The sequence below is a fragment of the Phaethon lepturus genome, unplaced genomic scaffold (genome assembly GCF_000687285.1).
Source record: "Phaethon lepturus isolate BGI_N335 unplaced genomic scaffold, ASM68728v1 scaffold5835, whole genome shotgun sequence".
Taxonomy (NCBI): Eukaryota; Metazoa; Chordata; class Aves; order Phaethontiformes; family Phaethontidae; genus Phaethon; species Phaethon lepturus.
In genome coordinates, this window is record NW_010539833.1 from 72,773 (window position 1) to 98,581 (window position 25,809).

A 25,809-nucleotide genomic window follows, 5' to 3' on the forward strand; every position below is an offset into this window, starting at 1 on the left:
AGTATTCAAGGTGCAGTCTCACCAGTGCCAAGTTCAGAGCGACAGTCTCTTCCCTAGTCCTGCGGGCCACACTATTTCTGATTCAAATTTCTGATGAAATGCTCTTGGCACATTCCCTGGGATGTTTATGAACTGAGGGAACTGATGCAATGGTAGATGAATAAGCAAGACATGGGGTTGGTACATGCGATGAAAAAGCTTGGACAAGAGAAAGCTTCATAATGAGATATACTTTTGAACAAGAAGGGAAGAAACAAAAAGCAGCAAGACTGAGGGCCATCAGCTTTGCTTCAGAGCAAGCTTTTGTCAATGTGAATTGTCGTCCCCAAAAAAGCTAAGGTTTTCTGCCTGGATTTTTTGTTTGGCCATTTGTTTTTACTGCTCTGGGCTAACTACTCCTGAGCTTTTTCTCTTTTTCTGGCCCTTTCCTTGGTAGCTGACAGCACTCCTTGAGGCTCAAATGGATAGTGGCCATTAAGGCAGGTACCAGTTTCTCTTCCTCAGCCTTTTTGCAGAAGGCATAACCTATCAAAATACTGATGTATTTGTTTAGTAGTATTTATCTTCAGACAGGCCTGTGTTTAAGCCCTGTGTAGAACCAAGACCAGAGTCCTTCTGTTCGTTAAGATAAAATTTAGGATTTGGAGTGGGTATCTCTCTAACAAGCATGCTCACATGCCAAGCTTATTAGAAGGACAAGAACTTTTCCATTTTGCCTTTTTTCTGCTTTTCCTTTCTGAAGGGCTGGTAGCAGCATATATTTAAGAAGTTTGCTGGCACCAAGCCCAGCACAGTTGTTCGAAGTCTGGATCCTTTTTGTGCAGAAACCTGTGATTAAGCCACCTTCAAACAGAAGTAACATCAGATCATGTCAATATCTAAAGCTTTCTATACTTGGTTTTTACCTTCCATGGCTAGATGTGACTCTTCATGTTGCCTTTTCAATCACTTTGATTTCTGTTTCCCTCAAGATTAAAACTCATGGGAAGAAGAGAAAAGGTTTAATCTTTTACTTTGAGAGGCTGGTCTGCTAAAACTGCTCAGCAGGAATACTCACAGGAGTTAAGGCAGACAGAAAACTGGGCATTAGGCATTGCGTCCAGAAGGAAAAGCCATGCTTACAATGTTGTTATAAAGCTTAAGTAGGCAATCTATACAGAGCTTTAAAAAGCTCTTCAAAGCTTCATGTGCGTACAGATATTTTTCCCAGGCTTTTAATTCCAACTGTCTCTCTCTTCAATTGTGGTAGTGTCAGATAAAATTCTTTGCAACATTAAATAGGTTGGATAAGCTGAAGAGATTTTATACCAGTGACATACTGAAGTTGTAGAAGGACTAAAAGCTATTAAGGTCAATATACCATTTTCTGATTTGCATCTATAATTAGTGGCAGAATATGTCCTATCCATTTTAAAGAGTAATCTTATTTATGCAATGAAATACTGGTTCATCTCATTAAAGAAAGGAATCCATCTTGTCTTAGAATAAAATTTGGCACACAATTCTCCTATTATTGTTTATTTTTGAAAAGTATTCTATTTAGGAGATGACACATGAGTAAGATGAGTTTGGTTACCAGATTGCACCAGTCTGCCGATAAATAATCAGGTTCTTAAAAAATACGCTTCATTCTTTTTCAAGTCAAAATTTATAGATGTGTGGATGAGGCTGGCAGGCAGAGAGGATGACACAACACAAAAAATTCCCACTGATATTAATTTACAAATCTAAACAAAGTGGTAACAAAAGAGGAAAATGTAAAACTAGAAGCTTACAAAGATGAAGGCTAGACTTTTGCTTACCATCTTGCTTTTGTCAGGGCAAAAAAACAAATCATGATCTTTTAACCATACATTTATCTGTTGACTTAGGAGATGTTTGCTCTTTCAGTTATTTGAAGAACTGATAGAACAGAACAGAACAGAACAGAACAGAACAGAACAGAATAGAATAGAATAGAATAGAACAGAACAGAACATACAGTAGCATAGCATAGTGTAGCATAGAATTGATAAACTACTGATCTAGTAACCTGCAGCTTTTCCTGCAGGGAAGAGAACCTCAAGGGAGAGGCTGCTAATACTGTTGCATAGTTAGTGAAAACATATAGAGCTAAACCTTGGTATGATGCTTCTAAGTACCTCTGCCCTCTGATGGGGCAAACAGTACCAAATGTCATTGAAACTGAAGAACTTGTCTTTGCATCATGGTATCTCCTAAAGGAAATAGTGCAGATATGCACTTGTCAAAGATGACTGATTTTGCTCACTAAAAATATAACCAGTATTGCTATAACAAGTGAAAACCAAAGAAATTGCATAATTACTCATCATATGGAGGACAAAAAATATATTGTCAGGAAAGGTTTAATCTGCAAAATAAGCTTTACATCTCTGCTATTTGTGTACTTTTCTCAATAAATATTTATGGACAGAATTGTTCTTAGGCTACTTATATGAAGACTATAAACATGTTTCCTTCCTACGAGTGTTTGAGCTTTTCACTGTCATGACCTTTTTTTTTTAGAAAAGACAATCAGCCCTATTCTGAAGCAGGACCTGGAGTAATCCTCTTTGCTCCCACCCTATTCCCCAGCCCCCATTGCCTCAGCACTCACGGCAGCTGGCTTACTGTGCACAGCAAATGGGAGAGAAAGGACATTCTGCAGGTTCAACCATTCTAACTAGAAACTCAGTAATGAAAACAGAAATGATAAGGTGAGCTTAGCAGAGACTGAGCTCTAAGTTGACTTTTTTGCTAACCCTTTGCTGGCTAACACTTTCATTCACATTCCCAGAAGAATCAAATTTGAGTCTATCATTAATTGGTACTCTTTATTCTTCCTGGTTTGTTTGTTTCTTTGTTTGGCGTGTGTTTTTTCAGGAAAGGAGAAGGAAGGAGGGAGAGAGAAGAGGAGGGTTTGTGGGGGGAGAATGTCTATCTTTATGTGATACTACATTATTTGCCTTTGAGAATACTGTCACTGAAGATATATGAGAGTAAATATTATATCTAGAGAAAAATGAGAAGACCCTGGATTGCTGACAAATATTGACATGCATACATAATAACATATATTAAAACTGTTCAGTTACACTGAGACAACATAATACAACACAGGTGCCAGTTTTTCCTTCATTGCAAAAACAGAGTTCCATTAATTTCCTCCTCACCAAATTTTCTATTTTAACCTGTATTTATTTGTATTTTTGGCTCCAAAAGAATACATAGCAAATTCAGAAACAAATGTCTATAAACACAGTACAACAGCAGATCAGGTGAATTAACCCCAAATCAGAGCTAGTGACGGTTGAAGAGATGCTCTGTTCAATGTGTTCTTAAGCAAACAGTGAAGATAGCTAAGAAGGTGACCCAGCATCACATGCACATACTTGATATCACCAAAATTCGCCATCAGTAGTCTAGTTTACCAGCTGTTCTGTCTGGTAGCAATGACTACACAGGAAATATGCAATGCTGCCTATTTATAGTCTGAAAAGGGAGGACCAAGATTAATTTTCATTATAGTGACTAATATGAAGGCTGAATCTGAGCCAGACCAGCCCCATTAGAGGGTCAAACTGCAATCAAGGTAATTAGTACAGGCATATATTAAATTTACAAGGCACAGTGCAACACTACATACACTAACAAACTCCAGCTGGGCTGGTACAGATAAATGACAAGAATGTAGTGCAACACAGAGAGCCTGTCCTAGCGCTGAGTACTGGAAGGCTGTGTTGGCCAGCTTCTGCTCTCAACTCACTAGCCCTCCATCTCAATGCCTGGATAGGTGTAAGTGCTCCAGTGGCCTGGGTGCACCCACACAGCTCAAGTGCTTCCATCTCCAAGGTTAGCTCTGGTTTTGTTCCAAGGCATTTCTTGACTAATGTCAATATTCCCTTAGAGAAATGCTGCCTTTGGTTCTTTGTCCTTCAGGGGAATTCATTCAAGAACAGAAGGTGTCATGCGACGACAAATTAGGTGGTTTCTCTAAATCAGATCCTGATTTACATCAGTTTCTATTCATCCAGGATTTTCCTCCAAGAGTGCCTTTTAACTGTATATTTGAAGTCTCAGTTGATCCAATAAAAGCAGATTTTGGTCCATTTGTGTCCTTGTGCAACTTAAGATTGCCATTCACAAAGACTGTCTTTCCCCCATAAAGAAAATTGTAAAATCCAGTATCAGAGTACAGCTCTTCACTCTGGCAGAAGAAGTAAGACTTAATAGATCAAAGCGAAATATACCTCCGGTGTCAAGCAGCCCAGCCTCTTCACAGCTTGTGAGTATTTTCTTATTTAGACCAAATACAGACCAAAGCTCCTATTCTTTAGTATAGCCTGAACTCTTTTTCAACACCAAATCCTTGATCTAGTAGCCATGATAGTAAGCATGACTGTGATGTTCCCTTTCAAAAAGCTTAGCTCTGCCATGGCAGATATTTATTTATTTCTCCAATAAATTGAATCTTAAGGAGCCTTCTGCTCTGGGCTGCATGATATCACAAGTGATAGCATGTCCTTCGAGGCTCAAGCAGGGCCTGAGTAAAAATCACCAGCAATCTTCAATGATCAAAGGTAATTTATTAAATTCAGTTATATTGGAAAGAAATGTCATAACAAATAATGCGACACGATGGCTGTCTTGGTCATCACAAGATACTTGCTCATGCAGGATTACAAAACACTGTGAAGAAAGATTTACTTCTTAACGCTGTATTGGGTTTGCATGGCAGTGGTAGTGGTGGGGGGTGCAGGGGGGGCTTCTGCGAGAAGCTGCCAAAAGCTTCCCCTGTGTCTGAGAGAGCCAGTGCCAACTGGCTCCAAGGTGGACCCGCCGCTGCCCAAGGCCAAGCCAGTCAGAGACAGTGGTAGTGCCTCTGTGATAACATATTTAAGAAGGGGAAAAAAACCCAACATGCAACATTTGCACATGGAGAGAGGAGTGAGAATATGAAAACAATGCTACAGACACCAAAGTCAGTGAAGAAGGACAGGCACTGGAGCTGAGATTCCCCTGCAGCCCATGATGAAGACCATGGTGAGGCAGTATGTCCCCCTGAAGCCCATGGAGCTCCATGGTGGAGCAGATGTACACCTGCAGTCCATGGAGGACCCAGCACCAGAGCAGGTAGGTGCCCGAAGGACACTGTGACCCCGTGGGAGACCCATGCTGGAGCAAGCTCCTGGCAGGACCTGTGGACCCATGGAGAGAGGAGTCCACGTTGGAGCAGGTTTGCTGGCAGTACTTGTGACCCCGCAGGAGACCCAAGCTGGAGCAGTTCATGAAGAACTTTAGTCTTGTTAAGACTAAAAAAGGTGGATAAAGGGAGTACAGCCAGGCACAAGGCTCTAGGGGACCACTTAATACAGGAAACTTTTACTTTTAAACTGAAATTTCGTAAGTGCTCTTTCTTTGCTTTTTTGTATTTAGAACACTGCTAAGATAGTGCAAGGTCTAGTAAGATCTTTGGGCACAGTGATAGTCTTAATGAGTTATTTTGAAGATCAGGAACAGGCAGCAAATGGAAGAAAGGCTCAAATGCAGGCAAATGAGAAGTTTTTCTGCCATAGAAATGAATTGTAAAATTACTTTTCAAAGACACTCTTGCAACGTCTGATATTAGTGACTGAAGGGGAAAAGGCTAAGTCAGCAAAGGCATATCAAGGAGTGTGTCCAGGGCCAGAGCACATAATACAGCCAATGTTCTAGCGAAAGCTTCAGTTTATGGGGTGGAATGGTACCATAATGTAGACTCCACTGGTTCTTCTCAGTTCCTAGAGCAGTCTAGGACTGGGAGGCAGAGAGGTATTAAGCCCTTGGGCTGTATGGATTCAGCATAGAATGTCCATCTCTAGAATTCAAATTCTCTACAAATGTTCTTAATTGATGGCCTAGATAGTATAAATAGCAACCATCAGTGAAAACCACATGCCTAGAAAATATAGTATGGGAAGTTAGACCTGCAATAATGTTACAGTGACATAAGACTGGGGTGGCACCATGAAAATGAAGATTATGGTTTTACTCCTTAACTGTAGGTTTGATGTATGTCTTAAGTATTTCTTAATTTCTATGGAATTGGGATTGGGACATGAACAAATGAGTATATTTCTATGGATAAGCAGAACAGCTTAACTTTGTATTAGTGCACCTGCTCAATTAAAATTAATACTTAAATGGTTTTAGCCATAGGTTTCATCAAAGCTTGGAGGACTATGATTCATCAAAGACCTAGTCAATATCTTGTGAGTTAAATATTCTCAGTTTTAGTTCAGAAGGCTCTGAAATCCATCCAGCAATAGATGATCAAGCAAAATAATTTTATGTTCTCTGTGAATAACAGGTAATTCTGGAATCGATGACATGAAGTGTGCTACGTTAATGTGCTACATCAAGACTAAATTGCTTCTTACATTTAATTCTGAAGAAAGTTTTCCATTGTGAAAGGGGAGCTGCTTAAGAACACAAATCAGATGGTCAAAAAGCCAGGACACTGAGGCCAGATCCATAGCCAAACACTGGTGACTTGGAAGCCACACATAGGAACAGAAATGTCACCCTAAGCAGAGAAACCTTCCTCCAGAAATGAGAAAATGTAGAGGGGGAGAGCTGCATAGAGATTACCCAGCACATCCTTCTTATAAAAAGTCGTGCCAGGGATAGCAAATCGGAGTGGCAGAAGTGGAAATGGTTACTGGATCATGTTGTCCACATGGTGTTGGGCCAGTGCTTTATGCCTCTACTGAAGTCTAGATCTGCATCTCATTGTTCACATAGCTAGTCAAGGATCTGGAGAGCAGAAAGGAGGGGTGTGGGAACTACCCTTTCCTGCAGCTCACCTCCACAGCACAGGGAATAAACTTAGTACAACAGAGGAACTGAGCTGTTAAGAAAGGTCATTGTTTTTTTACATTATTGTCCTTGTATCTTTGCCTTACATCTTGCAGTCATATGCTTAGCATACAGTGGTTATGCAGAATTACTAGACGCGAATGGTAAGCTATAACAATTGCTTTGCACAGCTATTAACAGCCACCTACAAGACCTAGAAAATCAGATCCTCATGGTTAGTAACATGGCTTGTGGACAACAGCAGGTTTCCTGTATTTAATGTTTACCGTTCTGTCATCATGGCAGAATACACACTGCATTGACTGTGGCACAGGGGTGATCAAGCTGAAGTTTGCAGGTCAGTAATTGTTTAAAAAATTTCCCTTAAAAGGACACCAGTTTACATGCATCATTAAAGCTCCATCAGCACATTACACAGCTCCAGGTTGTAAACCATGCCAGATCAGGACATTTCATTCTTTAGATGGATGAAAGTAACGATGCCAGCAATGACAGGGTATGAATCGTGATTAGACATTGTGACCAGGAGGCAAGACTTTTGAAAAATGATCTTCCAAAGACAATTGCAGGTAACACAGCAGGAGTTGGAAACTTTTCTGCATCACTGAATCTGTTTCATTGACTCCAGAATTTCACTGATAAATGTGATTGCACTTTTCCCCCACTCAGCAAACGCAGTTACTGGCAAAGTAAAGCAAACTTCAGCATCCTTGTTTATATTCATTGATCTATGTCTTGTAAGTGTTATGTCACTTGAGAATCTTTATGAAAACAGATAATTTATAACGGCAAGGAGGTAAACTGCTATCCATCTTACTGTAATCTTAATGCAAGCTGGCTTATGTCCTTCATTACTGACCATAGTACTCCAGTTGATCCCAGATAACAGGGCAGAGACCCTTTCATTTCTAAATAAGCAATTTAAGGCTAGCCTGTATTTGCAATTCCTGAAAGACTGTTACCTTCTCCTTAGTGTCTTGTTCTGCATAAAGGAGTTTGGGGCTTTAGACCTTGGGCCTGTGTGAAAAGATGGAAAATTCTGTAATGAGGTCAACCATTGTCACAGCAGTCGCAGGCATGCAGGACTTCTGGCATTTGCAGTAAAGGAAGAGGTGTAAAAGGACTATGAGTGGAGACCAAACAACCTTCCCACAACTGCAAGGGCATCAGTGGAAGATCACCACCCAAATGCGCAGACATCCTTTTTCAGGATCTCACTTTCAGAAAAGATGCGTGCAATGAACTTCCAGAAAAGAAACTTCAAGGAATTATTTTGAGTTTGAGGTGTAGTACAGAAATAGAAGAGGTTAAAAACCATAAGCAGTTTTTCAGTTCAAATGTACTTTCTTGTTTGCCTGCATCTGAACATATTGATCTCTTCCTGGCTTTAAAACTCTAGACCCCTGCAAGTCTTCTGTAAATCCAAACAAAGATGGATTCTCAGACCAATTCTGCCTCAGGATACCCTCCATGTCTCAGGGTTTTTAACACTCCCATCTGTTGTGGTTTAACCCCAGCCAGCAACTAAGCACCATGCAGCCACTCATTCACTTCCCCCCCGCCCCGGTGGAATGGGGGAGAGAATAGGAAAGGTAAAAGTGAGAAAACTTGTGGGTTGAGATAAAGACAGTTTAATAGGTAAAGCAAAAGCTGAGCACACAAGCAAAGCAAAACAAAGAATTTATTCACTGCTTCCCATGGGCAGGCAAGTGTTCAGCCATCCCCAGGAAAGTAGGACTCCATCACACATAACAGTTACTTGGGAAGACGAAACTCCGTAACTCTGAACATCACCCTGCTTCCTTTTTCTTCCCCTAGCTTTATATACTGAGCATGACATTGTATGTTATGGAATAACCCTTTGGCCAGTTTGGGTCAGCTGTCCTGGCTGTGTCCCCTCCCAGCTTCCCGTGCACCCCTCACCTCAGTGGCAGGCCAGCACGAGAAGCTGAACAGTCCTTAACTGCTTAGAAACAACTGAAAACATCAGTATGTTATCAACTTTATTTTCACCTCAAATCCAAAACATAGCCTCATACTGACTTCTGTGAAGAAAATTAATTCTGCCCCAGCCAAAACCAGCACACCGTTCTTTAGAAGGAACCAGTTTTATTTAGATCAGCCACAATATGCTGTCACAAGCAGGTCTTGGAAATGCTTGAAGTCTGTAGGAGGTAACTTCTTGTCACAGATACTCAGTGAGCCAACTAGGAAAGATGCCCTCCTAGACTTGCTATTTGTGAATAGAGAAGGACTCGTGGAGGATGTGATGGTAGGTGGCTGTCTTGGCCACAGTGATCATAACTGAGTTTAAAATTTTCAGTGTAATGAGATAAAAGATCAGCAGAGTTGCTACCTTGGACTTCAGGAGAGCAAACTTTAAGCTATTCAGGGATCTATTTAGCAGAGTACCCTGGGAATCTGCTTTTCAGGGCTTAGGACTCCATGAGTGCTGATCAGTCTTTTAAGATCCACCTTTTAGAAGCACAGGAGCAGGCAATTCCACTGTGTCATAAGTCAAGCAAGTGGCACAGAAGACCAGCATGGCTGAACAAGGAACTCCTCATGGAGCTCAAGAGGAAACAGAAATTGTGTGATCTCTGAAAGTGAGGTCAGAGTTCACAGGAAGATTACAGAGCCATGGTTCATTTATGCAGGGAAAAGACAGGAAAGGCTCAATTAGAACTGACACCTGACACTGGCCAGTGTTGTTTCAGATAACAAGAAGGGCTTTTTTAGGTAAGTTAATAGCAAGAGGAGGTCTAAAGAAAACATTGGACCAATACTTGTTGAAGACAATCATCTTACTAATACCAATGAAGAAAAAAGCCAAAGGCGTTCAATGCTTTTTTTACCTCAGTCTTTAATAATACTGATAGACCTTGGGCTGCCCAGTCCCCTGAGTTGGAGGACAACAGCTGTGGGAACAGTGACTTTCCATTTGTGGATACAGAAATTGTAAGGCACCAGCTATATCAGCTGAGTGTTCACAAGTGGATGGGAACTGATAGGATTCATCCCAGAGTACTGAAGGACCTAGCAGCTCTTATGACAGGACCCCTCCTGAGCACCTACCAAAGGTCTTGGAAGTCTGCGGAGGTCCCTGCTGACTGGCAGCTAGCCAATATTATTCCAATTTATAAGAAGGGTGTGAAGGAAGACCCAGGTAACTACAGACTCATTAATCTAACCTCAGTTCCTGGAAAAAAAATTATGGTGAAGATTATGCGGGGTACTGTTGAAAGTCATTTAAAGAATAATTAAATGATCACGCACAGACTACATGGCTTCACAAAGGGCAAGTCCTGTTTAACTAATTTGATATCCTTCTATAATAAGGTCAGCTACACAGGTAGGTGGTGCACTGGGCGAACAGTAGGGCTCAACGGGTTGTAGTGAATGGGGCTACATCTGACTGGTGACCAGTCACCAGCGCTGTTCCTTAGGGCTCAATTCTAGGGCCAGTTCTGTTCAATATATTTATCAACAATCTGGATGCAGGAGTTGAATGCAAGAGGTCTTGCAGAGGGATCTAGATAAATTGGAGCCTTGGGCTATGATTAATAGGATGAAATTTAACAAGTGGAAATGCCAGATTCTGCAGCTAGGATGGAGTAATGCTGGGCACAAGTATAAATTAGGTGAGGTGTGGCTGGAGAGCAGCTGTGCAGAAAGGGGTCTGGGGGTGCTGGTTGACAGGAGGCTCAAGAGGAGTCAGCAGTGTGCCCTGGCAGCCAAGAGGGCAAACCACATCCTCGGGTGCATTAAACACAGCATAACCAGCTGCTCCAAAGAGGTGATTATCCTGCTGCATTTAGCGCTGGTGCGGCCTCACTTTGAGTATTGTATGCAGTTCTGGGCCCCTCCATTTAAAAAGGATGTTAAGGTACTTGAATGCATCCTAAGAAGGGCAACAAAGCTGGGGAAGGGGCTGGAAAGGCATGTCCTCTGAGCATCAGCGAGGACACTGGGTTTGTTTAGTTTGGAGAGAAGGAGGCTGAGGGATGACCTCACTGCTCTCTTCAGCTTCCTGAGGAGGGGCAGTGGAGAGGGAGGTGCTGAGCTCTTCTCCCTGGTACCCAGTGATGTGTGGGAATTGTTCAAAGCTGTGCCAGGGGAGGTTTAGACTGGACATGAAGAAACAGTTCTTTACCAGTAGGGTGGTCAAACACTGGAACAGGTTTCCTAGAGAGGTCGTCACTGCCCCATGCCTGTCAGTGTTTAAGAGGCCTTTGGACAATGCCCTTAACAACATGCTTTAACTTTTGGTCAGCCCTGAATTGGTAAGGCAGTTGGACTAGATGATCATTGTAGGTCCCTTCCATCTGAATTATTCTATTCTATTCTATTCTATTCTATTCTATTCTATTCTATTCTATTCTATTCTATTCTATTCTATTCTAAATTCTATGCTATGCTATGCTAGTTCTGTTCTGTTCTATCCTATCCTACCCTATTCTAAATGCATTCAGTTGCAATGCTACAGAGTACTAGAGTTGAGGTAATTGTAAAAAAAAAAAAAATTTTCTAAAACCTAGCATTTATCCTTTAAAATCTGAATTGTATTTAAAGTGACAGTCACCACAGCAAAGCTAACTTCTGTTTTGCTAACTCTGAACTCGTCTTTAGACATGTTGATATTCTCAGCAGGTTTTGTTCTGGACTTCCAGCCATTTCTTACTTTGTTGAAAGATACAGAGCTAGTTTTTATCTTGAAAATTGAAACCTAACCTATATTTTTATTTAGCCTGAAAGGGCATAATTCAGTTTGCTGTTATGCAGTGTTAATACACTCTTCATCTGTTGACTTGGGGTTTGTTTTCCCTGTGTGTTGTCAAAGGACTTTTCTTCTATTAAGCCCACATTTTGTGTGGCGATTCCATTTAGTTTATTTTTCTCAATTCATGTTTGGATTAAGTAAAGCAGGACACTACCATCTTAATTTTAAATTAAGCAGTAAATTACATACTTCTTTTTAAATGATATTTTGATGTGATGTTGTTAAACTGTAAACCTGTAGCTTGAGAAATACAGTATTGCCATTTCTAGTTACAGTCTGTGTATATTGTACTGAGAATGCAATGCCATAGGCTTGCCAGGCTTGCACTCTCTTTGCCCCTGCCTTAAGCTTTGTTTTACTTGATTTAGCTGAAACACAATTTTTTCTAATGACATGGGAGCTATGCCTAGTTTGTTTACTTTTGCTTATCTTCTTATGATATAGCCACATTTTTATATAGATACTAGTAAAAAGTAGTTATTTTGTGCAGAATGAGATACTGATGACTAACATAATGGTGCAATGCAGAGGAATACACACCTGGTATGATAGCAGTAGCTTTGAAATGTGGGAACATGGGGTTGCAGGCAGAGGAGTACAGGCATGAGGTGATGCAAGACTGGGCACTGACTGATAGGGGACCCCAGGGCTATAAACAACTAACCAATGACCAAATAAATTCAGCACTGGAGCTGGGCAAAACTTACCAGGGGTACCAAAGAAATCAATGAATATATGTAAAACTTACCTTATATAGTAAATTATATATACATTAAGTGTAGTAAATGTAGTCTGATAAAACATATAGTAAAGTGGCACAGAGCTGCAGATCAATGAAGAGCAAAGGTGTAAATGTGTGTTACTACAACCAAAAATGACACCAAGCAGATCCTTCAGTGAGGAAGAAGAAACAACCAGCATTGTAGTCCTCCCAGCAAAGGACTTAGGATGCTGACAACTTGTCATCCTTGCTGTCCTCTCCCCTCAACACATGCACCCCCTGCTCAGACTGAAGTTGTGCTCTCAACCCCACTCAGATTAGAGCCATTGACAGAAGAGGGCCTACCTTGCTTGAAGGTTGAAGTTATACCTTTCAAAATAAGGTACAACTCAGTACAAGAAATAGTGCTAATTTTCTTTGAGTTTTCTTTTGTTTCCTAAATAACTTGTGACATACTGTTTTGATAGGAATATCTTTCCTCCTTCTCCCCCCTTGTTTCATTGACAACAAAAATGGATAAAGTCCAACAGCGAATTTAGATTTTGTTAGGGCCATTTGCACTCATGATGCAGATCTGAAGATTTGAATCAAAGCTGTGATTGTTGCTGTACTGATACTCAAACGGCTCTGAGTGTGCATGTGTATATTCCTCTCTCCCAGAAAGCACAAAAAAAAAGAAAGGAAAAAACCACCTTGGTTTGCTGAGCATAACTGTATGGATAATCTCAATCCATTACTTTGTGGCACAGAACAGTTTTCCATTCATACATCCATCTTCTGTGAAATAGGAGACTATTTTTACATTTTATTCACATAATGGTTTTAATAGAAAATCTGTTTTGCTGCAGATGAGGGCCCTGGAGGTTTTTGGTCTATTGTAATACATAAGAGCTGTCTGACATTGAGCATTTGTTCTCTAGTGCTATTGCCTAGCAGGGCTAAAAACACTGACGTCTTTTACAGTTCTGCTGTTGCCTTTATCCATTTCAATGGGGTTTAAAAGTAAAAGTGAAATTGATGGTGTTGCAGCATGCATTTCAATCATACTAAGAAAGAAGATATTGATGGGAGCTAGCAAGGGAGTTCTGGACAAAAATATTGCAAGGGAGAAGCTGAAAGGCTGATTGCTATAAGCCCAGTGACTCTGTGTTATCAAGTCAGAGTTACCACACATTAAAAGATGTCAGTCCGTGTTGCATAACTCAGCATGAGGTGAATTTGTCCTTGTCAGTATTATGGCAACCATCTTCTCCCTCCTCCCAGCGGTGTGATTTAATGGGAAAAATCTTCAAGTCCTTATTCAGCTTTATATCTGAGGTTTAAGGTATCCCTTCTCATTAATCTTTGTAGTCTGTGTGATTTCTTATGGCTACAGACTATTGTGCTTCTTGTAAAAATCATACCTTTGTAATTACAGAGCAGCATTCCTAAGTAGAAGAGATATTTTGTACCATACAAATTATAAAGAACACAGTAATTCAGGGTTAACAAACTATTAAGAAAGAGTTAAGGCTGTTTTGCAGGTGCTTAATGAGTTGGATTTTAGTTTCCACAGCAGATAACCAGAGCTGTGAACAACCTTGACACAAATTGAAAACAGTATCACCAAGTGTTGTGTGGTCCATTGAAGCACCTCCAGTACAACTATTGCTCTGACCCATGCTTGGATCTAGGCAAACATCCATGACAGAAGGTTGTGGTCAGCTCTTCCCTTGCCTGCCTCTGGGTGCCCCATGTCCAAGGCTTAATATCATCACCAAGAAACATGCAACTTTGTGAGAAACACAGCCATATTTGGGGGATCTCCACATTAAACAACTAAAAAGGCTTTTCTGGTGTCTTGATTTATTTGTGTTTGTGCTTTCATGACAGCAGCATGCTCTGCACCTGTTTAATTGGTTTAAATCAAATTTAAACACTAAACAAGCTTAAAGCAGCAGAGCTGTACAGCAGAGTTGTGGTCTTGATTAGAGAATTATAGATGAGGTTACAAAGAAGAAAATAGAATTATAATGTTACATTTCATGTTATACTCTATAATAAAAATCCTCCCTAGCTTTTATGGTATTTTATCTGTCTGGAGGGAGAAAGGGCAAAGAAAGGGATTATGTATCTCTGAGCATCGCTCTCTTCCCATCTTCAAAATAGAAGCCCTTCTGCTTTCCCCATCTTAATGTTTCCAAGCCTACTGCATTACTGAAAAATACTATCCCTCCTAGCTTGAGTGACTTTCTTACAAAGCAGAACATTTCTTACAAGACTTTCTCAATCATGTCCCATAAGCATACCATTTTGTAAGGTCCAGTTACTCCTAGGCAATAATTATAACATAATAATTATTAACAGGATGGATTACAAACTTAGCATTTAGAGTGTTCTTTCTAAATAAACTCCCTTTCCCATCTCCTATTAGTTTGGTATCGCTGCTGCCATAACATCTACCCTGTGGTTTAAGTCCCAGTCCCAGTTTCTTCCATCAACTGCTTGCTTAGCTTAAAGTGGGAGGAAAATGCTTCTAAGATCAGTATGTTCAAACCATTTGAGGAAAGGAATGTGACAATGTGCCAAAGAAATTTTGAGGCATAGCAACTGAGAAAGGTTCCTAGCAAGCAACAATAGTAATGTGTAAAGTGGATTTTTATTCAAGATTTTCTTAGGCAGCCCCTTTCTTATCAAAAGATACCATTTTATGATAAAAATCATTAAACATGTTTAGCAAAACATTTCCACTGGACTCTTAATAAAATGTCTTTTTCCCTGTGAATGTTTTGAGATGAATGTATACCGATGTGCAAAACCATGATTTTATCTTTATAGGAATTTGTTATGAATAGTCTTTGAAAATGTCTCTCAAGCTGCAGGTTTTCCCATTCAATCTGCACTGTTTGTATTTATCCTCTTGCCAGTAGCATCTGCAGCCAAGCCTTTCTGCAAAGTCAAATCACAGCATTTCGAATGAAATGTAAAATCCTTAGTGATGGACCTCTTCAGTAAACTAGATGTAGCAACAAATAAAAATTGATTTATTTTCTTTCAACACAATGGTGACATGCATCTCAATATGAACTCATCCGCCTATCTGGCCTTGCAGTTGTACTCAGTAGCGATAGTCCTACTTGCAAGTGCACTGTGGTGACATTTTGAAATCTTAGCCATATAGCTGGACCCTGTTGGATAAACCCACAACCAATACTAGCCCTAAAAACTCTGAAATTGGTATTTTACTTTAAAAACTAAGGAAGTGAAATCTTCTCCTCTAACTATACAACTAAAAATTAGTTCCCTGTAAAAGCAAATCTGTACTTTGGTTATATGCTGTCATGGTACAAAATCCTTACGATTTAACCCAGAGTGTCCCAGCATTGCAGACTGAGCCTATGTTAAATTACATTTAATGCTTTCAAGTTTGCAAGATAATTAAAAAGATATAAATAAAATATTACAAAATAATTGTTTCATATAGCAGCTCCTACTCTTATTTACTTAATTGCAATAGTGTTAATAATATCCTGTATTGCAGTGGAGGCTGCAGTTAAGGGACTATGTTCCCATTGCACCAGGACTTGACAAAATAAAACAAAAATATGATCCTCTCAACAAAGGCATTGTCAACGCATCAGTGAAAGTGATTAGTTAAGATAGGTGTCTATTTTGTAGTTCTTGAGCTGTGTGAGGCTCACAGAAGATGTAAGCATGGTTTAAACATGGGGCTTGCATGCAGTGACATGGCTGGATGATGTTGGCAGGAAGGCCAGTCTGTAACCACCATACCTGGGCAGAGGAGGAAGCCTGACAGCAGAGCCCATTGCAGCCACTTTTTTTGGCTGGACAGTGACATAGCTGCATACTCATCCTGGTCTCATTTGGGGTAGTGAGGTGTCTGGGGATCCTTTCTCCCTGAAGAGATATTTCTCTCCATTAGTACTTGAATTTTGTAGCAGGTTCCCTGTAGCTCTCACAGATCTTTTGCTTGCCATATGTTCTTTGTGCTTTAGGCTTATAAATTGGGTAATATTCACAGAATCACAGAATCATTAAGGTTGGAAAAAACCTTTAAGATCATCAAGTCCAACCAACAACCCAACACCACCATACCCACTAAAATATTCAGAGAATGTAAAGCTCGGGGACTAAAATACTTATTGAATTTATAAAGACATGCAAGCATTTCCACAAGGTTATTCAGGGCAGCTAAATTAGCTCCTTAACAAGGATGGCATTAGTTTATTCCTGACTTTTTGTGTAAGTCCTGTTTATTTCACGTGAGTTTATTCAGCAAGTGGAATAAAACCTGTTTTGAGAGGCTGCTAGGGTCTAGCATACCTGTAGCTTCCAGAAGAAGAAAATGTAGATGTCCAGGTACATCTGCAAGTGGGAAAGCATACATGGTAGTCCATCTAGATCCTGTACTAACAGAATATTGACAAACACTCATGCACCTAGACTATAAGCAACCCTAATATTGATGAAGCACTCTGAAAAGTGAGAGATGGAAAGAAACCTGAGACCATGAATGAAAATAGATTTCTATACCTTTTCTATCTTTTTTGCTTTATCACTGGGTATGTTTTCAGAGGAAGACCTTGCAATTAATTAGCAGACTTCTCTTGCCGAAGCTTGTTTATGATATGATGATTTTTGACATTTCTATTGAAATCATAAATAATATTCAATCTGGAAATCACCAGTTTGTCTAAATGGGGTAAATAGTAATATATGTTGAAAATCAGCTGACATAGCCTAGCTGGTTAATTCACAAAGCTATATATCTGTTATGAATGTACATTTCAACTGTATCAAGCCCGTTTCTTCTCCCTTGCACTGCTCACACGTGCCTGTACACGTATACACACAAAATCTCAGTTACAACTTTCCTCCTGGGATGCATTAAAGTAAATGGAAAGCTGCTTCTTTTTCCAAAGCCTTGCAGTCTGCATTCTTGAGAGAGGCAGAATTAAATGGCGGGGATGGGATAGAAATATGGAAGGGAATAGTATGCATGTGTTTAACCCTAAAGCCTATGTCTGTGAATTCAGATGTTCAATTTAAATTTAAATAGTGAATAATAAATTACACAAATTGTAACACTTCAGACTTGGGTGTGGGCCAGTGGTGTTATATATAAGCAGTGTTGAGCTTCTGGAGGTTCAGCATGCTCATTTGTATTCATCCAGTGCTAACCAGAGAAATAATAGCATTATCACCTAGTTCAATAATCAAATAACGGAAAACCAATCTTTGTGAGTTTTGACTGGAATGGATAGTAGTTTCTTATTGTGTTCATTAGCTGGAATACTAAGCACTCAGATGTGGTGAGTTAATGAGTGATACATTAATAAATTTCTAAATCTGAATACATAAGCATCCTGGTGAAAGTAGAATTAGCTGTTTCAGTCTCTCATTGGATTACCATATCACCTGTAGCTTATGAAATATTTTCTCTTTGCAATGCAATGCTACATTGCACAGAATGTTGACTGGCATGCTACCTAAAGCACTGTTATAGTTCTTGAATATTATTAGTTATGGTGTTTCTCCAGTGGAAATGTATTAGAGGACTATTAGGGGCATATGTTAATTATGTCTGTATTGCTTAGGTTCATTCATTTGATTTTTCATGTGCTACATATTAATAGACTTCTAATAGACATGGCTACATTTTCAGAAGAAATGGGTGTAGTTGTGTGGAGTAAATCTGCAGACAGGTAAGTTATACATGAGGCAATGTATGAAAGCAAAACATGTGCCTGAGGTGAGGCAGTCACCAAATTTGTGCTTTGCCCATCTGTCTGATCTCTCATTAGTTCAGTGTTGCTACACTAAACATGTAGTAGCAACACATTTGTGTATGACTGAATATGATAAATTAGGAACTTAAATGTACCAGCAGCTTACTCTACCTTCTGAAACCTAACATACTGTGTCCAGAAAAACAAAAAGGAGGTAATAAAATCAATGTGTTTGGTTTTTTTTCAGCATGGACAACACTGTAGCATATATTGACATTAAAAGCTTCAACTTTCCAGACATTTTTGAGGGAGCACTGAAACATGTGTCTTTTCCTGTCTGTCCCATTCAGGGAATTACTGGAACGCAGCTTCTTTTGTTACTTCATCATCATACCTTCACTTCTCCACCTTCCAAGGGGAAACTAGCGCAGACATCTCTTTCTATTTCAAAACATCAGCCTCAGATGGGGTGTTTCTTGAGAATCTGGGGAACACTGACTTCATCAAACTGGAGCTGAAATGTAAGTATGAGCTTCCCACCACTCTTCTTGGCACCTGAAGTAGGTTTGTGTCAGATAGTTGATTTCAAGAAATTTTGTATCACTCACTAAAATGTGTAAACTCACTAAATTCTGAAAAAACTTCCAAATCAAGCTGCTTGACATATTCTAAAGTTGCCTAATGTGGGAGGAGCACTTGAAGTATATTTGGATTTTTTATTGAGGGGAGTAATACAAAGAAGGATAGAACTGGTAACATCAGCTATAAAAATGACAGTGACCTGAAAAGATTTTTCAAAATTGCATGGCAGATTTATTTCTTTAAAGTGTGTGTCTTCAGGTGTGTGTGAGTTTCTATTTTATCTCAAGGCTGTTTTGGAAATAGGGGAAAGAAAAAAGAGAGACCATCCAAATCAGCACTGTAAGGAGATGAAGAACTGAAAACTTGAGTATGATATTTAAAAGCCCTAAAAAATCTCATAAAAATAAATCTTTATCAGCATTATCTGTTAATAAAATTGCTGATCTGAAAAAGAGGGCATAATGGTATCAAGAGGCAAGTTAACTTCATTTTTTAAACGATTTTTAATGGCCATGGGGCAAACTTTCCAAGGAAGGTGACAAAATGCTCTGCTCTACCTGATCTCGGCATAGTGAAATTGAAGCAGTTGAATTAGGGGGAAAAATGTTTTATGTCTGCTTTGTTCTCTCTCGACCCAGTTTACCCTGTCATAAACAAGAGTGGTGACAGGCCTGCTGTGCTACGTGTGGCTGTTATTACAGCCTCTCATGGCACATTACAGCAGCAGGGTTACATGAGTGCAGCAAGCTGCCTCCCTGCACTCCAGCACTGGGTAAACTATTTGTGCTTCCTTTTGCTACAGGAGCCATTCGTTGACACCAAGGTCCCAGCTCTAAATACTGATGCACAAAAGTCAATGTCAAAAGTCACTAATGCTGAAGGAGAAGTAATTGTTTGGATATCCCAAATAATGTATTTTTATGCAGATTCAATGTGATTTACATGCACACATCTAATTTTAAAACAAAAAGCCATTTTCGACACTTCCCGAAGTCTAAACACACAAATTAGATTGTGGAAATTTAGAAAACACCAGGAGGCCCCTTTACAATGTAACTAAATTTTCCTTTTGGGTAAAAGTAAAGTGCCAAGTTCCAAGTGGGTGACAGCTTCTTTGTACAAGGAATTTAGTTGATGTTGCTTAATCCCAGTTTTCTGTAATCCGCAACTGGTGCAAATAAAAACAGCTCCTATTGAGTCACAAGGAATAGTCTAATTTGTATTAAGAGCCCTTTAATATGAAGTTGCAGCTATTTCTAATTTCACTTTGAATTTAAGTAGTATTTACAGTCAGCTGAGGTGAATATCTCCAAATGCTTCTTGCTCTTCTAATTTATGGAAGGTGTTCTCAGCCGCCATAGTTATCAGACCAGCCATACTGTTCACTTAGCTAAAAGGTGACACAGTGAAAGAAGGTGACTTGGCAGTAACTATAATTCTTTTGAACTCCACACAGTTTAAATAATAATCACGCTGCAGTGACTCACTGAATAGATGCACCAGTTCAAGAAAGTATGTAGCAGTGTCCCCAGAGTATCATTAAACAGGGATTTAATTTTAAGCCTATGCTTGAGATCCAATGACTTTGCTGTGATTTGGCATATGCATAAATTCAACCTCTGCCTCATGTACCTGAAGCTAAACCTTAGATTACAAATATCCAATGGTAGAAATTGAAATATAATCTGTAAAAACAGTTTATAAGGTCAAACGTACTATTGCTGTTTAAAGTAATAGATAACACTTGATTAAAACTATGCTGAGTGTATTTGCTAAAAGAACAAAGCAGTTCATTATATATAATTGCATTTACTTTACTCTTTCTTTCCTGGAAATTATTCCTTGAAATTTTCAGAGCCCCAGAAAATAGGCCTTTCTGTGACTTGAATATTCTTCCAGTCATAGCTTTAAAAGAGTGGAATACTCTGGTTTTAATAACAAAGTGAAACTCATTCTCTCTTCTGAATTACACATTTATTTAATGAATTTTTTATACAGTTTTCATATTTGTTTGTTTCATTCTAGTCTGCACTTACATTTTGTTAGAATTCATTGAAATGAGAAATAGTTTCAAGATTTCAGAAGTTCCTTACATGACTTACAATAGACCCTGCTGCTTCTTAAAACTTTGCTTCCCCTTTACAGAAGTCCCATAAAACTAATATGTGAATTTGTTTCTTAACAGGAACATAAACTCGAGTCAGTAAGGTAATTACAGGATTACCCCTAAACCCTGAAGAAGGTTTCCTTTGCCAAGCTGCTTTCTAGCTAACCCATCAAATTCTGTCATAGAATGGCTATTTTGTATTAAAGGTTTTTGCATAATGACCATCATCACATATTTACTGCAAGCTGCTGCACTTCAAACAGTGGGTGCATTGCTTTTGTCTGTTCATTGCCTTCTCATACAGGTACAATTCTCATTGGAGAAGAATAAATTACTGCAAAACATTTTCTTGTTTTTTTTACTTTTTACAATTCCAAGAGGTAAATGTTGGCATCAACGTCCTGCCAGCAGACAGTGAAAATTCTCCTTTCTTCTTCCCTTACCTGTGAAATACCTGTGTATACCCGTAATATATGATTAGTGATGCATAAGCTTAGCTCTACAGACCAGGACCTGAAAAGTTCTACAATATCCAGTATTTTACTCAGCTTGCTGCACTTGGTGAATATATTAGAGAAACCACTCATTTGGTCTATAAAACTTCTTAGCTTCAAGTCTTTGGAAAGGAGTTTACGATAGGGTGTTTTACTCTGAGCACAAGAGCTGTCACTAGGAATGCTCATTAAATTATCTTATTGGTGTGCTGTCTTGGAGCTTCTTAAGGTCTAATAACTGCACAGATTATTTTCTAACTCTCTAGATTTATAAGAAAAGGAGGTGGAATCTTGCAGTATCTTGAGGAGTAACTTCACATGTCTTCAGCAAAGAGCCAGATTGCCATCTCTCAGGAGAGGGGGAATACAGGAAGGAAGGGAAGAACATGTTTCTCTGATTTAAGAAATCTTTTCCAAACAGCTGACAAGGAAGACTGTCATGAAAAAAACAGTAATAAAATGCTACTATGAATGTGGCAGAAGTCTTTGGTTATTCCATTTATCAAGCAGCTCCTCCTGCAGGCTCGTATTTGTCACCATTCATGGAACAGCTGGCAGAGATGTAGGATTACCCGAAGCCTCAGTTTTTACATATATCAGTAAATCAACAGAACCCCATTATTGGTATAGCTGGCTGGTCAGCTGAGAACAACTAGGATTGCTTAGAAAGGAAGTAGCTGGATAAGGTATAAATTTTTCTGTAAAGCAGTGGTTCCAGAGACCATACATTTCTGGTCAAAATTTCCAGACATTTTTTAAATTAAAACCGGGTTTTAGAGAGACAAAAAAAAAAAAATGGATGTTTTCTCTTTTATAGCTTTCCTATACAGTTTTGGGAGGGTTCAACCTAAAATCAAGTCTTTCTATAAAAACACCATTGAGAACATAGTTTTTTCCTTTATACAAGTCCCTTCCTCCCCTTGCCATGGGCATTTTTTGCCTTCTTTAACCTTGACCTGCCTTTTAGGACCCAGAGTTATGTAAGCTGCTGCCTAGAAAGCCTGCCAGGCAACAGTCTCAGGACAGCTCCTTGTCAGTGCCTTTCATATAAGCAATCCACCAAAAAGTTTGAATGTCACTTCAGGGAATTTTTTGGCATCTTTCTCGGAGCCCCTCATTTGCTCCCCTAGTGTGTACCTGAAAGCATCTATGAAATTTCGTGTCCACTCACCATATAACTATACTGTGTACATGCAGTAGAGCTGACACTTGCTCTGAAAGGTGATAAGGAGTTGCCTATAGTATGCAATACCCCTGTGAACTGAAATAAGCTCTGTGGCCCATCAGATACACACATCTGCCATAAGAGACCCACCTACTGCTTCTAACCAGTATAGCTGGCCATTGTCCTAATTCACCTTTTGCCTTTGCCTCTGTCCCCTTGTTACAGAGGTCAGGGGCAGGCCTAGCACATATGAAACAGAAATGAAACAGATGAAACAGCAGCCTGTATGTCAGCCAACAGTAACATGGATCCTCCAGGTCTTCACCAGCAAACATAGTGTTCTTTTTTTTTAAGCACTTCAAGGCTGAATGTTGCCAAATGAAACATGCCAAGAATTTAATTTCAAATTCTTGAAGACTCTCAGCTCCCCTCCCCATTCAGTTCTTCCTTGCAGTCACTCCTCCCCAGAAATGGTACATTTGCATAACAGAGCCTGGCTGGAGTCTCCTGGCATTGAGGTGCAGGAAAATAGGTCTCCAGGATCCTAACTTGAAACTCTGCTGCAGACAGGGCACTACTTAAAATCCAGCTGAATATCAATATATCTGAATAGGGTCAAATGAGCAAGAGTACGGTTTTGTACATTTATAGGGTCTGGGTTGAATACTTCGGAGAGTTATGACTATGAAAACCCAACTACTTCACACCTGTGAAGTGTTTGTCAATCTTCTGATCAAGAGGAATCCCAAGTTTTGGCATTTTGTATTTCTGAAAGCAAATTTTGGAAGCGGCATATTCCTGAGAATTTGGGAAGATGCGTCTACCATCATTGTTTTCTCTCAGATTCCCAAGACTGTTGCTCTAGAAAGCCTGTGGTGAATTAAACTGTTTCCAAAAAATTCTTTTGATGACACTGTCATATATTTGTAATGAAAAAGATACCCTGCTCACTTCTGTAGCTCCTCTTATCTGAGCAGCTCCAAGCAATTTACAGACACTAATGAATTGTGTCTCACTATTGTTATTCTGAAGTAAGTAAACAGCAAGTCAGTTTTGCAACAGAAAAAAAGATGAGGCTTAGAGAGATAAAGGTCAGCTTGTGTTTGATCCTGGCATGAACATTTAGGAGAGGAAGGAGCTTTCTTATTAATTTTCTGTAAAAAGCTAGAAATATTTACAACCTCTATATTCAGAGTTGTGACTTGGCTGATAACCCCTGCAACGCCAGTTGCCCTAAAAATCTCCCCAAGGAGTGATCAGTGAACTGGGCTGCTACATGGAGTAGCTTGCTCATGAGTGTAGTGATACAACTTCAGGATAGGTCTGCTTGCTCTGTGGGCAAGGGTTACAGACAGTACTCTAATACCTAACATTTTCACTTGAAAAGTCCTGCATTGTTTCTTGTGCTTGGTTTATTTCTAGGCTACTTAGTTGAGACATAACTTCTCCAAAATCAGACAAGAAGCAGTGACAGACCAGGGACCATGATTCCCATTGCTGTTTGCTTCTGCCTAGACAACATTTGTTCCTCCAGACTGAATGCTCTAACACATGACTGATTGATATATTTTTTTACAAATTTTATAAATTCATCACTTCTTTCTCCAGAGGCATTCTAAAATGAAATTCTACCGTACCACTGAGTTTTCTACATGATACTCTTTAAATTCCCATATGTTAATGTAAATGCAGCTTACATTTTCCACTACTTTGTCTTTCTAGCTGGGTAGGGAAATCTGTGTGACCTTCATTGTTTCTTTTAATTGAGTTGTTATTTTGCTTTCCTAGCAGAAGGTCATTTTTTTTAAAAACAATCCCCTAGGGGAGCATGCTGCATTAGCTACACGTCAAAGAATGCATAGGACACTGAGGAATTTCTTCATCCCAGGGGCCAGTAAGAAGTTATCAAATTAAATTGAAAAACATCAAAGTTCTTCATGGAAATTTTTGACCCAAATGTTTTTACAGCAGTATTTGCAAAATCTCATCCTGTTCCAGGACAATATGAAACTTACAAACAAAAAAAAACCCTAGTCTGAAGAACTGCAAGTGCCATTCTTTTAAAGATGGTAAAGGTTTCTTTTCAGATGAGGTAGGTGATGCAGAAAAGCCTGCTATTCAAACAGGGCAATTCAAAAAGGGAATTTACAGTTCAACCTGTATCTTTGTTCATAATTAGCAGATGGGAATACATGCCCAGGCTGGCATGTGGGAGCAAGTCAAAGACAGCAAATAAACATCCCAGCTGGGGAACTGACTAAAACTGACCAATAGAAAATCCTAGGCATGGGGCTGTGGGGAGATTAAGGTCATCAATAGCTCTTCTGTAACTAGCTTGAACTCTGACAGGGTGCTTGCGTACAGGTTGCTCTACTTTGGTCCACCTCAATGTCAGTACGGCATTTGTGTCCGTGCACTGCGCGGTGCCATATAGCATCCCTTCAGCATTACCCCTCTCCTTTAAAGGGTCCTGGGATGCTTTTCTCATTGCCATAAATGCCACTTTAATAGTCATTTTACGCAGAGTGTCTTATAAATCAGTTACAGCTCACATAAATTTCAAGGTGGGAACTGATTGGCTTTCAAAAACATACTTCTTCCTAACTTTGATTTGTATTGCACTGAATGCATGCAACACATGGCAAACTGATTGTAGCCCTACCACCCACAAGCTCATCTCGGGTCTTTGCCCTCATTTCTAGTCTACTTTGAGTTACATGCTAAACTGCATATGCTTTGTTACCTTCTACATGTGTGCTGATCTTTTTCATGCAGAAAGTTTATTTACTTACTGTACTGTGCAAAGTTACCAGATGTCTTAGGCACATGACAGGAACAGACCTTATGGGTCCTTTAATTTAGATCTTCACTGACACACACAACCACGATGCATAATCCGTGTCTAGCTCCCAACATTTGTCCAATTCTCTATTGAAAATAGTCTGGACAACTGTTTCAGACTTTCAGACCTTTGTTGGCTAGAAATCTTTTGATTTCTAACAGTTTTATTTGCATCTTTTGTTTATAAACATTCATTCTTGTTTCAGTATTGTTCTTTGGCTGAACTAATTATTTTCCTCTCCTAGGATTTACTCTCCCCCTGTGTATTTATGGAGCAATCATATGTTTTCTCAGCTTTTAATTGCTGTTAAGCAAGACAAACTCACATCATCTCTTCTTATAAGATATTTTCTCTTGTTCCTTTCTCTTGTTGTGCTAATAAGGTCCTCCCTGCTCAATTCACCTTGAATTCTTCTTTCTTAAACACATTTTGTCAAAACTATCCACATTAATTCTAATAATGGTTTACTAGTGCCTTGTACAATTGCATTAATACTTACCATGCTCACTGCATCCTAGGAATTTTTGGCCA

At 39.4% G+C, this 25,809-nt stretch overlaps 1 protein-coding gene across 1 annotated transcript in view; it reads left to right on the plus strand.

The window, feature by feature from the left end:
- CNTNAP2 (contactin associated protein-like 2) overlaps positions 1–25,809 on the plus strand; it is a gene marked incomplete at both ends in the record, with an annotated part of 148,741 nt that overhangs the window by 72,211 nt on the left and 50,721 nt on the right. The window contains one exon of the mRNA XM_010287238.1: positions 18,439–18,609. Coding sequence (XP_010285540.1) covers positions 18,439–18,609 — 171 coding nt within the window. The remainder of the gene's footprint in view (positions 1–18,438; positions 18,610–25,809) is intronic.